At 42.8% G+C, this 13,475-nt stretch overlaps 1 protein-coding gene across 1 annotated transcript; it reads right to left on the reverse strand.

Moving 5' to 3' along the window:
• Nucleotides 1–2,056: 2,056 nt before the first annotated feature.
• Nucleotides 2,057–13,390, reverse strand: LOC128687881 (uncharacterized). The gene is made up of 3 exons (XM_053775445.2): nucleotides 13,224–13,390; nucleotides 6,020–6,447; nucleotides 2,057–4,407 (listed from the first exon to the last, which is right to left on the reverse strand). Exons 1-3 carry the CDS (start codon nucleotides 13,336–13,338, stop codon nucleotides 4,282–4,284), a joined length of 669 nt encoding a protein of 222 aa, XP_053631420.1. The 5' UTR covers nucleotides 13,339–13,390; the 3' UTR covers nucleotides 2,057–4,281.
• Nucleotides 13,391–13,475: the final 85 nt, after the last annotated feature.

The raw sequence follows: 13,475 nt of genomic DNA on the forward strand, positions 1-13,475 counted from the left end.
TGTTCCTAAGGCTATGGTAGAAAACTCACAGAATTACTTCTGTTTGGCAGTGTAAAGTGAATTGACCCCTCCCCTCCTGCCCCCCAAAAAGAAAACAGGTGCAGAACAAGCTTCGATTGTGGCAACGTTTCGCTCTGTGTAAATCTCAAAGGTAGACTTCAAGATCTCTCAACACAGCGAAATTTCGTGACGTCGAAGGGTGTTCCAGCGCTGATTTGTTTTCCTCAATACTGTTGTTGAAGTTTAGTGTAGCCGACAAGCGTTTAATTCACAACACAGAGCAAAACATCTCTATTAACCCAACGTTTTATCTACGAGGATAAAGCCTCTTGTAGATAAAACGTGCAACTGATGGTCTTTGGCTGTATGTGTGTGTGTGTGTGTGTGTGTGTGTGTGTGTGTGTGTGTGTGTGTGTGTGTGTGTGTGTGTGTGTATGTGTGTATATGTGTATGTGTGTGTGTGTATATATGTGTGTGTGTGTGTGTGTGTGTGTGTGTGTGTGTGTGTGTGCGTGTGTGTTTATGTGTGTGTGTGTGTGTGTGTGTGTGTGTGTGTGTGTGTGTGTGTGTGTGTGTGTGTGTGTGTGTGTGTGTGTGTGTGTGTGTGTGTGTGTGTGTGTGTGTGTGTATTTAACCACTTTCTTCAACACTGTCGGCGTAAACTGCTGTATACAGTGTAACCTGGATTGTACCTCCGTACATCTTCACGTAACTTGTGGTGCACCTCCCTACAACACGTCGTAACCTGCTGTGCGCCCTCCTACACCACCACCCAACTAGTGCACCACGTCCCTACACTACTACACATGTCTTTTTCGTGCTTTTTTTTCGACACGGAATAATACTTAGCTGTTTTTGAGTTTTTTAAAAGGAATTTTGTGCTATTGTTTTTTTTTAGAAGTTAAAAGACAGATATTCGAAGACAGATGGCAACCACAATCAAACCTTTAAAAATAACTACATCTAGACTATGTACATGTTTATCTAGGAGGCTCGCAGAGAAGTCTCATCTACCGAAAGACGAAAAAAATGCGTTTTTTTTTTTTGGGGGGGGGGCCGGGAAGAGAATGAGGGTCGCTTCCCAGGCCAGACGGACTCCATGGACAGGTGAGGCAAATTTTAATTTACCGAGTGATGAAAAAAGGTAGCATAATATCATTTATATATATATATATATATATATATATATATATATATATATATATATATATATATATATATATATATATATATATATATATATATATATATATATATATATATATATATATATATATATATATATATATATATATATATATATATATATATATATATATATATATATATATATATATATATATATATATATATATATATATATATATATATATATATATATATATATATATATATATATATATATATATATATATATATATATATATATATATATATATATACGTCTGAAAAGACTTCCACTGTTACAGGTCAGGATCATAACTCAGTCTAAACTGTTAGATTTTAAATACAAAGGTAATTAGGGTACCTTTCATGACCTACGAGAAGGTAAAACTATCACACGATTAATCTGTTTGGCAATATTAAACGTCCATGATAACACCTGCACACTGAAGACGCCGTAGGGGCGATTCTCGCAACACTTTCTAAGAGGTTCTGGTTCTAACGACTCCTCTCACCTCCTCGTCTTCTGGAACTCCAGCATCTGGTACTGTCAATTTTAATTACTTGTGTCATAATTATTTTTACGAATACACAATGTAAACAAGTGAATTTTCATATTTAGAAAAATCGATTAAATTTTTTTTAATTGGTTTATGATTTTTAGTTAAATAATAAACAAGAAAATTTTTCTTCAATAAAATAATTATTAGTGTAAAATAATCAAGGTCTTGTGAAAGCTGGAGGCTAGGATGGTTGGATACAGAAAGGACACAACTGGACGAAAATGGCTAGACACAGCAAGGACACAGCTGGCAAAGACAGTCATGGGGAGGTAAGAGGTGATTTGTGCAAGTATTTTTCCTCGTGCGGGTGTTGGCTCAACGACCCGCCCTCCAGAGGTGACTGGGGCAACGAGACGCGTAATATTACACTTCACATTTGTTTAAGTTTCGATCTAGAGAGACTTGATTAAGCCCAGTCCAAAATTAAGACTTGCTTTGTATCACGCCTCCGTTGGTAAAGACAGAAGAGGTATGAAAATTGCTCCTTACGCTGGTACCACTTAGTCACATGATGACCCACACACTACAGCTTTTGGTCACATGACCGAGGCCTTTCGCTGCCTTACCAGTCCACCCCGATAAAAAAAATAGGTCAAAAGATCACATCATAAGAAGTGAGGATAAGTTTTTCCACCTCATTTACAGAAACGAAGGCACACCACGCAGTAGTGTCCAAGGTTGGCCAAAAGAATTAATGGAGATCATTTTGATTGCTGATAATGCTGACTAGGGGGTTCACAGTGTTGCCAGTGTACCGTCCATTCCAACACACAGTTTAAAATCTTTGTTTTTGATCAAGGTCACTTGTATTCTTCGAGTTAAATCAAAATAGTTAAGTACTGAATCTCTCCTACGATATCCATGAGTAAAAAAAAAAATCTATTTACATATAGTTACACACTCAGTAGAAGGGATCGCATTAATCACTGGCAACACCGCTAGACAATACGAAAAATCTTCAGTAAACCGAATATTGTATTAAGTCAGACATATATTTTTTTTTTCAACTGTTTTATCCATTTAGGCATTTTGACGTACTATCAAGAGATAAAAATAATTAATACTTTTAAAGCACTTTGAATTCGGTTTAGAGAAGTTATTTCGTATAGAGAGCCAGGTCAGCTCAGGCTAAAACAGATATAAGCAATTAAGGTACTTATTACACTTGTTTTAAGAGCCTTAATTACTTTACAGAAGCCAGATTCGGACCCAAGACTTGGCGACTTCTACACGGTCAACATCAGCTACCAATCAGCGAGCAGGATTTATTTACTAGAGAGAAAAACTATAACGCTCATCGCCAAAACAACCAATCGCTTTTCAAGCCTTGAGTCCGTCATCTGGAGTATTTTTTACATATATAATTATCACGTCTTATAGCTTTGATGACCGTGGACACGCTTTATCTCTCAAACCACACGTTATTTTTTTTACATACTCATTACAACGTTTAATGTCTCTGCTCGCTAGTGACTCTGAGAGAAGTTTGACACATTTAATACCAGAGAGAGAGTGGCTTGATCGTGTCCAGGAGAGAAATATTACTTAAAAATATTATGACTTAGAGGATCAGTAAGGCTAGGCTATGTACACAAGCGGAAAAAAGGCAAGATTTTGGTCAAGTGTAATGCCCATAATAATGGCAGAAATGTTCCCACAAATTAAACTTAATTCAACTTACGTTATGGCAATGCATGAATCACATACAACGCTTCACATGTGTGTACTGAAAGCTGGAATTAGAGACTCATCTTAAAATGTATTTACATAAAGCATTCAGACCAATTTCCAGTTGGAATCCTAAGAAGGTCCAAGTCCAGTTTGAGAATATATACATAAAAGGGGAGAAAAAAGGGGACTGAAAGGGATCAAAATCCTGCCTTTCGTTACAACCTCACCGCTCAAGGAAACTACTCGAGTCGACGCCTGGCGTAGACAACGACGTCTGGCGTAGACGTAGACGTTCCCCTTTACAGTGACCCAGAGGGTCGAAGCGGTGTGCACAAATACTATTGGCGAATGAGATCCGTCGTTTACCTTTGATAAAGCTACACCAAGTTTTGTGGGCACCAAATGCCCACTACCCGCTCACACTCGGTCCTTCAGAGAACACCGACAAGCGGTTTTTGAGCACTGTTCGGCCCAGGCCGGTTCTCCTACACTAGCTGTGAACGGGAAACAGCCAACAGGAAATATCCCTGGCCAATCCAATCGTTGCCAGTCTTTCGGGAACTGACTTCAGCTTTTGGGATATCTGCAACACTGGTGACATCGGAGAACTGAGCGAAATTTCTTTGAGAATGTTTGTGAGAAACTTATTTAAATCTATTATTGTGAAAGACGCCAGGGTAGTGGCAGATCAATAACGGAAGTCCCCGTCGAGGACTCTGGAGGCGCGAAATACGAGGCCAGTCTCCTGAAATGCCTCCTGAAGAGGAACCTGAGTTCCTCAACTGCTGCCACAGAGGAACTCTAAGCAAGTCCTCCCGGCTGATCCCAGAGTGGCACCGGAGAAATCCGCACAGGAAGGAGAGGACGGTGCAGGGTTGCATGATCAGTGGAACTTGTTGAAGAGTCTCCACCACACCAGGAAGAGGATGGAGGCTGAGAGGCATCTGGTGAGGGCCACAGGCACAGACAGGTTCAGCGTCTCCTCCTCACTCTCACGCTTGACGCCCACCTAAGGGATACCACAAACACAACAGGTTATAACGTGAAGAAACATTGGGTTACTGGGACTTTGAGCTTATCAGTTACAAGAGGGGTCACTGAGGCTGCATGTCACATGTTATCATCTGTCAGGGATACTATAACCTTAAAAATATGGACTAAAGTAAACTCTGTGTATATATACTGAGAGAAATATACCTCTCAACGTGTATATTCTGCCATTGTGAATAATAATAATAAACTACAATAATAACAAAATAGATTATATACAAAATCAAAATAATTGCAGAATAATATAAAGCAAGAAACTATTACAGTGACTAAATTTATACGTTAAATTATACTTTTTTGATTATTATACAACAAAAACTATCATGTTAATGGTAATTATTTATGGGTTCATAAAGACAATCTCTCCTCCCTCCTCACACCCATCTCCCATTATATCTGGACCCAGTGCTCCCTTCTGTACCCCTTTTCTATACCCCAACCTGCCTATACCCCAGGCTCGCTTGTTTGTATCACCGTGTGACGTCACGGAGCTCCAGGCTGGGCACGTGAGGATTTTATCTCTGCCGATTACATAACTGTCTTGATACTTGTCTTAGTACACGCTGCTGCTTCTGCTCTCTCTCTCTCTTTCTCTCTCTCTCTCTCTCTCTCTCTCTCTCTCTCTCTCTCTCTCTCTCTCTCTCTCTCTCTCTCTCTCTCTCTCTCTCTCTCTCTCTCTCTCTCTCTCTCTCTCTCATATTTCGCTCACACCTACATTATCATACACCCATGTGTCCACCTGTCTTACCATACATTCATGTCACCACCTGTCTTACCATACATTCATGTCACCACCTGCCTTATCATACACTCATGTCACCACCTGCCTTATCATACACTCATGTCACCACCTGCCTTATCATACACTCATGTCACCACCTGCCTTATCATACACTCATGTCACCACCTGCCTTATCATACACTCATGTCACCACCTGCCTTATCATACACTCATGACACCACCTGCCTTATCATACACTCATGTCACCACCTGCCTTATCATACACTCATGTCACCACCTGCCTTATCATACACTCATGTCATTCACCACTGAAGAGCCAGCTGAACAAACACATCGTAAATATTAGCTTTAGCAAGACAGAATGTTGAGCGATAGTAGTAGTAGTAGTAGTAGTAGTAGTAGTGGTGGTGATGGTGGTAGTACAGGTAACAGTAATAGTGGTATTAGTAACAAAAGTGGTGGTGATAGCAATCGTAATATTGGTAGTAATAATAGTAGTATAGAAATCTGTTACAGAAGTTATAGTGATAGTAGTCGTAATAGTAATAAGAAGGTAAAGTCGTAGTAATAGTAGCAGTAGTAGTAGCGGTGGTGGTAGAGGTAGTTGTGGTAGTAGCAGTAGTAGTAGTGGTAATGGTGGTAGGAGACCGTCCTATGCCTTATCATTTTTATGAGTTAGCACAGCTGTACGGTCCACCTGTGGACACGGCCAACAGGCGGACACGACCAACAGGTGGACATGACCAACAGGTGGACACGGTCAACAGGTGGACATGGATTGCAAAAGAGAACAAGAAGGTGCTGATATCTATTGTCCAGTGGGACGTACCTTGCCATGGTGGAGTTGAAATTCGTCAGCTATTTTCTGCAGATCCCGTCCCACCATCCTCCAGCGACGCTCGTCGTCACCCCTCTCTCCCTCTGCTCCCTGGTTTCCTTCCCTCTCTTCCTGGCTGCCCTCTTCCTGGGGGCGAGGCAGGGGCCAGGAGAGCTGGGGAAGGGTGTGGGGTGACTGTGGCTCCGGGTGGTCATTCTGTAATCTACGACGGACTTCTTGAATGTGTTCGACGGAGGCGGCGCGGGCGTGGGTCTCTGAGGGCGTAAGTGGGGGCGTGTCGAGGGCAGGTGGGGCCAGGGGAGGCGTGGGAAGGGCGTGGGTGGGCTTCTCAGGGAAGAATGAGAGGTAGGAGTGTGCTCGACGTAGTGGTGAGGGAGGAGGAGTGTTGCTGAGGATCACATCCGGCAGAGGTGGCAACCCTGGTGGTGAAGAGGTGCATCAGTTAGTTAATGCTGCCAACACTGGTTAAATTATTAGATAATAAGAGGCACAAAATTGAAAGAAAACTGGACGACAAAGAAATGCAAGGTACGGAAGGGACGATACAGTATTTTTTACCCTCCGATACCAATACTTTGGCACGCGGCCCTGATGCAAACACTGCGACATTTTACTGGAAAGGTTTCGGTTCTGGGACTTGCCAAACTAGATGTCATTTCCGTTCTTCCTAGACCATTAACAAGTCTTGATAATGGTCAGGGACGAACCGAAATTACTACCACTCCTTTCACATATAATTCCTGAGTTACTTGTGACTTGCTCTAGCCACAGTGTTGCTAGTTCATCCATCCTAGAACACTACAAATATTAGTTAATACTACTGCCAATATATTTATATGGTTACATAATAATCACAAATAATATACAACAGTGATGGATCTGAGCAGGAGTGTACAGCAACCATGCTGTGTAAGGCATAAGAATTAACAACTAACTGGTAGTCTTCACTGCAAACTGAATTGTTTGCCATACTAATGACACTATATTTAACTCCTTCATTACGATTCCATGTCGTAATTTGAGGGCACTTGACTTACGTAATGACTAATATGGTTACTGGAGAAGCCGGGTGTGAATACCTAAGAGTCGGAGATCCTGGAGTATTTACACCTGGATTCCATCACACAATGAATTATTCCTTCGTGATAAAGTTGATATGCTATCCAGCGAAAGTACCGTCTAGAAAAATGTAAAATGTAGCTTTGGTATATCTGTGTCTCACATTAGGAATAATATTAGGGGACCAATAATTAACGAAAGTGAGTGTCATAGGAAGGCAGTTAGAAGCCCGAGTATCTCTGTCACCCACTATGATAACATGAAAGTAAATAATCGTATCTACGGAGCAACTTGTAAATTGAAGACGACGATTGATGATGTGGTAGCAGGCTTAGGCTTATTTGCAAGTACCTTTGGTTGTCTGGGAGACACCTCAGAGTCTACCTGCCTACCTGAAGGGTATTCCGGGGGTCAACGCCCCCTCGGCCCAGTCCTTGACCAGGACTTCCGGTGGATCAGGGCCTGATCAACAAGGCTATTATTGTTAGCTGCACGTAGTCCAACGTACGAACAACAGCCCAGATGATTGGGTACTGATTTTAGGTATCTGTCCAGCTCCCTCTTGAAGGCAGCCACACAGATAATGATCAGACTAAATGCTAATCACGTAAAATATGGTGACAGCATTATCACCATCTAGAACACTGTATGCTGCATTGTCAACTTATTGAGAAATATAGAGAAAGAACAGTACAGTATAATGTACATAAGAAATTTTATTAATAAAAATAAAGATTACTTAACTGCACGAAATATATCGGTTACACACACACACACACACACACACACACACACACACACACACACACACACACACACACACATAGTTATGCCGGAGACCTGTTTTTTTGTGTTATTGTTCTCTTGCGGGTTTCTCTCTTTCCCAGCTGCCAGGGTAACATAGGTCAGGGATGTACTGTCTCTCTCTCTCTCTCTCTCTCTCTCTCTCTCTCTCTCTCTCTCTCTCTCTCTCTCTCTCTATCTCTCTCTCTCTCTCTCTTTCTCTCTCTCTCTCTCTCTCTCTGTACCTTTGTCGTGGTGAATTGTGGTGATGCAAAATGTGATACGAGTAGTGGTGGTAGTTGTTGTGGTTGTGAGTGGTGGTTATGGTAATGATTGCAATTGTGGTAGTTGTGGTGAATGTGGTGAGTGTAGTGGTGGGTGGTGGTTGTTGTGGGTGTGGTGGTGGTGGCATTAATGATAGAGGCAGTTGTAGAGGTGGTTGGTGGGTGTTGTGATGGTCGAGGCACTGCTGGTGGTGGCGACACTGCCATTAATTCCGTGGCGTTAGTGGCACTAACATAAACAAAGAGAGAGAGAGAGTCTGCAAGAGGGTGAGAAGATCTTAGTGAGGGGTGCAAGGGAGGGGTGTGGAGGGGGAAGCAGGTGACACAACACCCCTTCTTATAAATTCCAACCCCATTTATCTTCACGTACCCCCCTATCCCAAGTTATGTACATCATACCCCCATACCCCAAGTTATATATATCATCCTCCCTCCCTCCCACACACGTCATATATACATTACGTTGTTTAAACCTCTAATGAATAAAATTAATGTCGAAAAAAAGGTATCCCAAATCCTAGTGCGGAAAAGCGTACAATTTTTAACGTTCTCAGTGAAAATAACATATTAAGCCAAACTTAATATTAATAAAGTCTCGAGAATTTTTTTTTTTTTTTTGGGTGGAGTTATGGAGTTTTTCACTCCATGATCTTTACTTTTGGTGGAGTTATGGAGTACCCTACTTCATATTTTTTACTTCTTGTAGAGTTATGGAGTACCATACTCCATATTCTTTACTTCTGGTAGTTATGGAGTACCATACTCCATATTCTTTACTTCTGGTAGTTATGGAGTACCCTACTCCGTATTCTTTACCTCTTAAAGAGTTATGGAGTACCATACTCCATATTCTTTACTTCTGGTAGTTATGGAGTACCATACTCCATATTCTTTACTTCTGGTAGAGTTATCTATTTTTCAATCGTTCTACTGGCTACTATTCTTCTTTCATTTCATTCTAATCTACTTCTTTCATTCCATCCACCAGTTTTTCTATCTATTCCTCGCTCCTCTTCTATGGGTTTATTCATCATCCATCTTCAATCATCCTATTCCCCATCACACTTCTGCAATATTATCCTCTTCTCTCCCTCCCTCCATCTCTCTAGATGCTCCCCCTTCCCTCGTCCTTCCCTCGTCCTTCCCTCCCCCTCCCTCCCCCTCCCTCCTCGCCCCTCCCTCCCTCCCTCTCACACGCCTTCAGAGTCAACAACTGCAGCATTAAGTTGCACATTAAACAAGAACAACGACAATAACAACAAAATCATTCGAGATCTGGTCCGATCATCCTTTCGTGCGTCTTTTTTTTTTTTACGCTTCTCTGGGGTGACTATATACGCAAATTTTTGGTAGTCAGACTCTCTCTCTCTCTCTCTTTCTCTACATATCGCTCTTCCTCAGTGCTTTTACTGTCTCATACACGTCTAGACGCAAACATACGTATATACACACGTACGTCCCACGCACACATGCGCACGCACACGTACGTAAAGAAAGAAAAAGAAAAAGGAAATGGTAAGAACTCCGAGTCTTGTGGCTCAACCAAATATGGAGTGAGAGAGAGAGAGAGAGAGAGAGAGAGGAACATGCAAGAGCATGGAAAAATTATTGGAAACAGAGAACAAAAGACAACAGAGAAGCGAGCACAAGAGTCAGAAACGAATGATAAAGGTTGTGAATAATGACGTAACAGCGAGAGTGACGTCCGAAGCGCCACTGTTTCGTAGTTACACGAAGAAAGACGAGAGTAAAACACAAGATAATAAGAGTAAAGAAGGAAGAAGGAGAGCTCACGGGGATGCGGAGAATATGTAGAAATCGGGTGCGGAACAATTGAAAGAAGTGTTATAGGGGAAAACAAGAGGCAACACTAGAAATAAAAAAAAAAGTAAAAAAAAAAAAAAGCACAGTTGGAATCTGGACACCATACACACAACAGAGAGAGATACAGGAAAAAAATCTGAGCTAGATGGATACGTGAAAAGCAATGTGACCCGACAAAGTGTCACCTTGTGCTTCTGCTAGAGGGAGAAGAACTATCCCAACCACTAGCTAAAATTGAAGGACACAGGACACTTGCCAGAGATCTCTGGACAACAGGAAATGCAATCCCAGTGTATTTAAGGAGACAGAAAGTGTTGACCTACAGACCAGTATCACTGACTTGTGTACTATTAAAGGTAATTGAGACGAGCAGGAGAGTGGTGGAACACTTGGGGAGAGATGTTTTCGTAACAATATCCAACATGAGTTTAAAGTTAGCAATACTTCTCTCACAGACTGCCGGAGTTTACGACAGAGTGACTGAGGTGAAGAAGGAGAAGGAAGGGTAGGTAGATTGCGACATTTCAATATAAACTTGAGAGGCAGGCAAGAATAGCAAGGAATGCACTTCAGCGGAGTCAGGGAGTATCTTACGGGAAGGTAACAAAGAGATGTTAGAATAATGTGTAACTGGTAGTGTTCTTCAAGGATCGGTATTAGAACCACTGCTGTTTCTGGGATATATGAACGGCACGCTAGAAGACATATATTCCTACTTACAGACATCATTCAAGGAGTAAGACCTTAAGATGGGCATAGCGACGAGTATATTACCAGAAGATCGAATAACCTCTGCACCCAATGCTTGTCTGGCAAATCTAAAAGCAGCCTTCAGGAATTTCAATAGGCTCATATTAGAGTATGCAGCACCAGCATGGAACCCAGACCTGATTATAAATGTTACGAAACTGGAAAAAGTGCAAAGACATAAAACAAGACTTGTCCCAGAACTAAAGGGAATGAACTACGAGGAGAAATTAAAGGAATTGAACAAGACGATATTAGAGGATAGAAGGACCAGGGGAGACATGATAATGACATACAAAATACTCAAAGGATTTGATTACGTGAACAGGGATAGACAGTTGAGAGGCGACGCTGAAAGTTAAAGACACAGATGAGTCAGGGATGCTAGGAAGTATTTCTTCAGCCAGAGGGTGGTCAGGAAGTTGAATGTCCTGGAGAAAGGAACAGTGAAGGCAGGCTCTGTACATAGTTTTAAGAAAGGTATGGCAGGGACTACGAGCCTAGGGGATATTAAATCCAACCAGCATCAAGTGAAGAGGCTGGGCCAGGAGCTGTGACTTAACTCCCGTACCCACAAAAAATGAGTACAGACAGGCAAGTACACGGGCACACACTTATACATGCATACATAAACGTACACAAGGACACGTACGCACACGCACACACTCATGCATACACGTACACGCACACACGTACGCACACGCAGAAGATACACTTGATAAAGAAACTACGTCCCTCAAACAGCAGCGTGTAGAGGATGCTAAGCCAGGCCGCACACAGGGAAGAGAATCGTGCAGCGGAGCAGGCCACCGCCGCCCCTCTGACTCCTGGACTTTAAAACATAATTTTCACTATACTTACTGTGGAGAAGAGCTGTTAATTTTAGTGAGAGAATATTGTGTGTGTGTCTCTCTCTCTCTTTCTCTCTCAGCATCAGACTCGCTCACTTTTGGGATAGACGCTTCCAGGCGTGTTGCGCCAGATGCGTCAACCAGTTTGTGGTCACTACAGCGGCAGGTGCGTCAATCAGCTCTGGTTTTGCGTCAGTCAGATCTGCCTTACGTCCAGTCGGACCGAGGTGAGCCAGCCATACCATGGGACCCCATGTTGTGAGGACCCATGTTGTGAGGACCCATGTTGTGAGCATCCATGTTGTGAGCACCCATGTGAGCACCCATGTTGTGAGCACCCATGTTGTGAGGACCCATATTGTGAGGACCCATGTTGTGAGCACCCATGTGAGCACCCATGTTGTGAGCACCCATGTTGTGAGGACCAATGTTGTGAGGGCCCATGTTGTGAGGTCCCATGTTGTGAGCACCCATGTTGTGAGCACCCATGTGAGCACCCATGTTGTGAGGTCCCATGTGAGCACCCATGTTGTGAGCACCCATGTTGTGAGCACCCATGTTGTGAGGGCCCATGTTGTGAGGTCCCATGTTGTGAGCACCCATGTGAGCACCCATGTTGTGAGGTCCCATGTTGTGAGCACCCATGTTGTGAGCACCCATGTTGTGAGCACCCATGTTGTGAGGTCCCATGTGAGGACCCAGGTTTTGAGGACCCATATTGTGAGGACCCTTAGTGTGAGGACCCATGTGAAGAAATATGACCCTCAAAATATGGGTTCTCATGGGTCTCCACAGCATGGGTCCTGACAAAATGAATCTTCACAACATGGGACTTCCCAACATGACGCCTTACAACATTGGAGTTCACATGGGACTTCACAACTTGGGACTTGACAACATGACACCCCACAACATGGGATCCCACATGACACCACAACATGGGACCTCACAACACGGGACCTCGCAACATAGGACCTCACAACATGGGACCTCACAATATGGCTCCTCACAACTTATCACTTCACAGCATCAGAAATAACAATGGTTCGCAAGACTTGCGAACGAAATCGCAAAAAACCCAATTTCCAACAAATCGCACAACAGCGTCGGGCAGGACTCGAAACCAGGGCAGGAGAGATGTAAAACTCCCTGGCCCGTGAGCTTGAGGACTACCTCTCATGGGTGGCACCCTACTCATTTTGGGAGTTGATTGAGCGTGGGGTATAAAAAAAAAAAAAAACGGAAAAGTCTGCGGAGTTGACACATATATGTTCACTGTCTCACCTGTCATCACGAGCCTCCAACAGAGTCTTCATCCCACGCTGGTATGTTTATTTTGGTACCATACGCTACCATTAGTTAACATAGATATACCGTTGGTTGGTTACTGGGCTTTAAAGTCTATCAGCTAGACGAAGGGTCATTAATTACTGGCTGTCACCTGTATACCACCAGTCAAGAATACTTAAACACGTAAACTCTTAGTATGTTTATATGATGAGAGATATAATACATCTCTCAGTGTACATAACCTTGATTCGTGGCCAAGATTACAGCATCAGTCGCAAGTCAAGTCCATAGGAACAACTGCGTACTCGTTCAGAATCAAAATAAGAAATATAAAAAAAAAAAATTGAAGTCACTTACCTCTGCGAGTCTCCAGGTTGTGCCAGAGCATATCCGACTGTATACCCTCACTGTCAAAGTCTATATCTTGTATATACCCGAATGGCACGGCACACGTTACATAAAAATTTAACATCTCAACGGTGGTATCCGAGCGCGAGTGGCTGAACGTCTATCCCCTCCTACATCACCGTGTAAACTGATGGCAGGATGCTGGTGTGTAACAGGTTATAACCTAATGACTGACAAGTGTGCGCGCGCAGGCCATTGCCA

This window comes from Cherax quadricarinatus, chromosome 10 (genome assembly GCF_038502225.1).
Source record: "Cherax quadricarinatus isolate ZL_2023a chromosome 10, ASM3850222v1, whole genome shotgun sequence".
NCBI classification, from domain to species: domain Eukaryota; kingdom Metazoa; phylum Arthropoda; class Malacostraca; order Decapoda; family Parastacidae; genus Cherax; species Cherax quadricarinatus.

Bases quoted from the DNA above. Each gene is read 5' to 3' on its own strand.
- LOC128687881 (XM_053775445.2), bottom strand. From the start codon at position 13,338: ATGTTAAATTTTTATGTAACGTGTGCCGTGCCATTCGGGTATATACAA. The intron at 6,448-13,223 runs GTAAGTGACTTC...CTTCACCACCAG, and splicing joins CAACCTGGAGACTCGCAGAG to GGTTGCCACCTCTGCCGGAT. The intron at 4,408-6,019 runs GTACGTCCCACT...GGTATCCCTTAG, and splicing joins TTCAACTCCACCATGGCAAG to GTGGGCGTCAAGCGTGAGAG.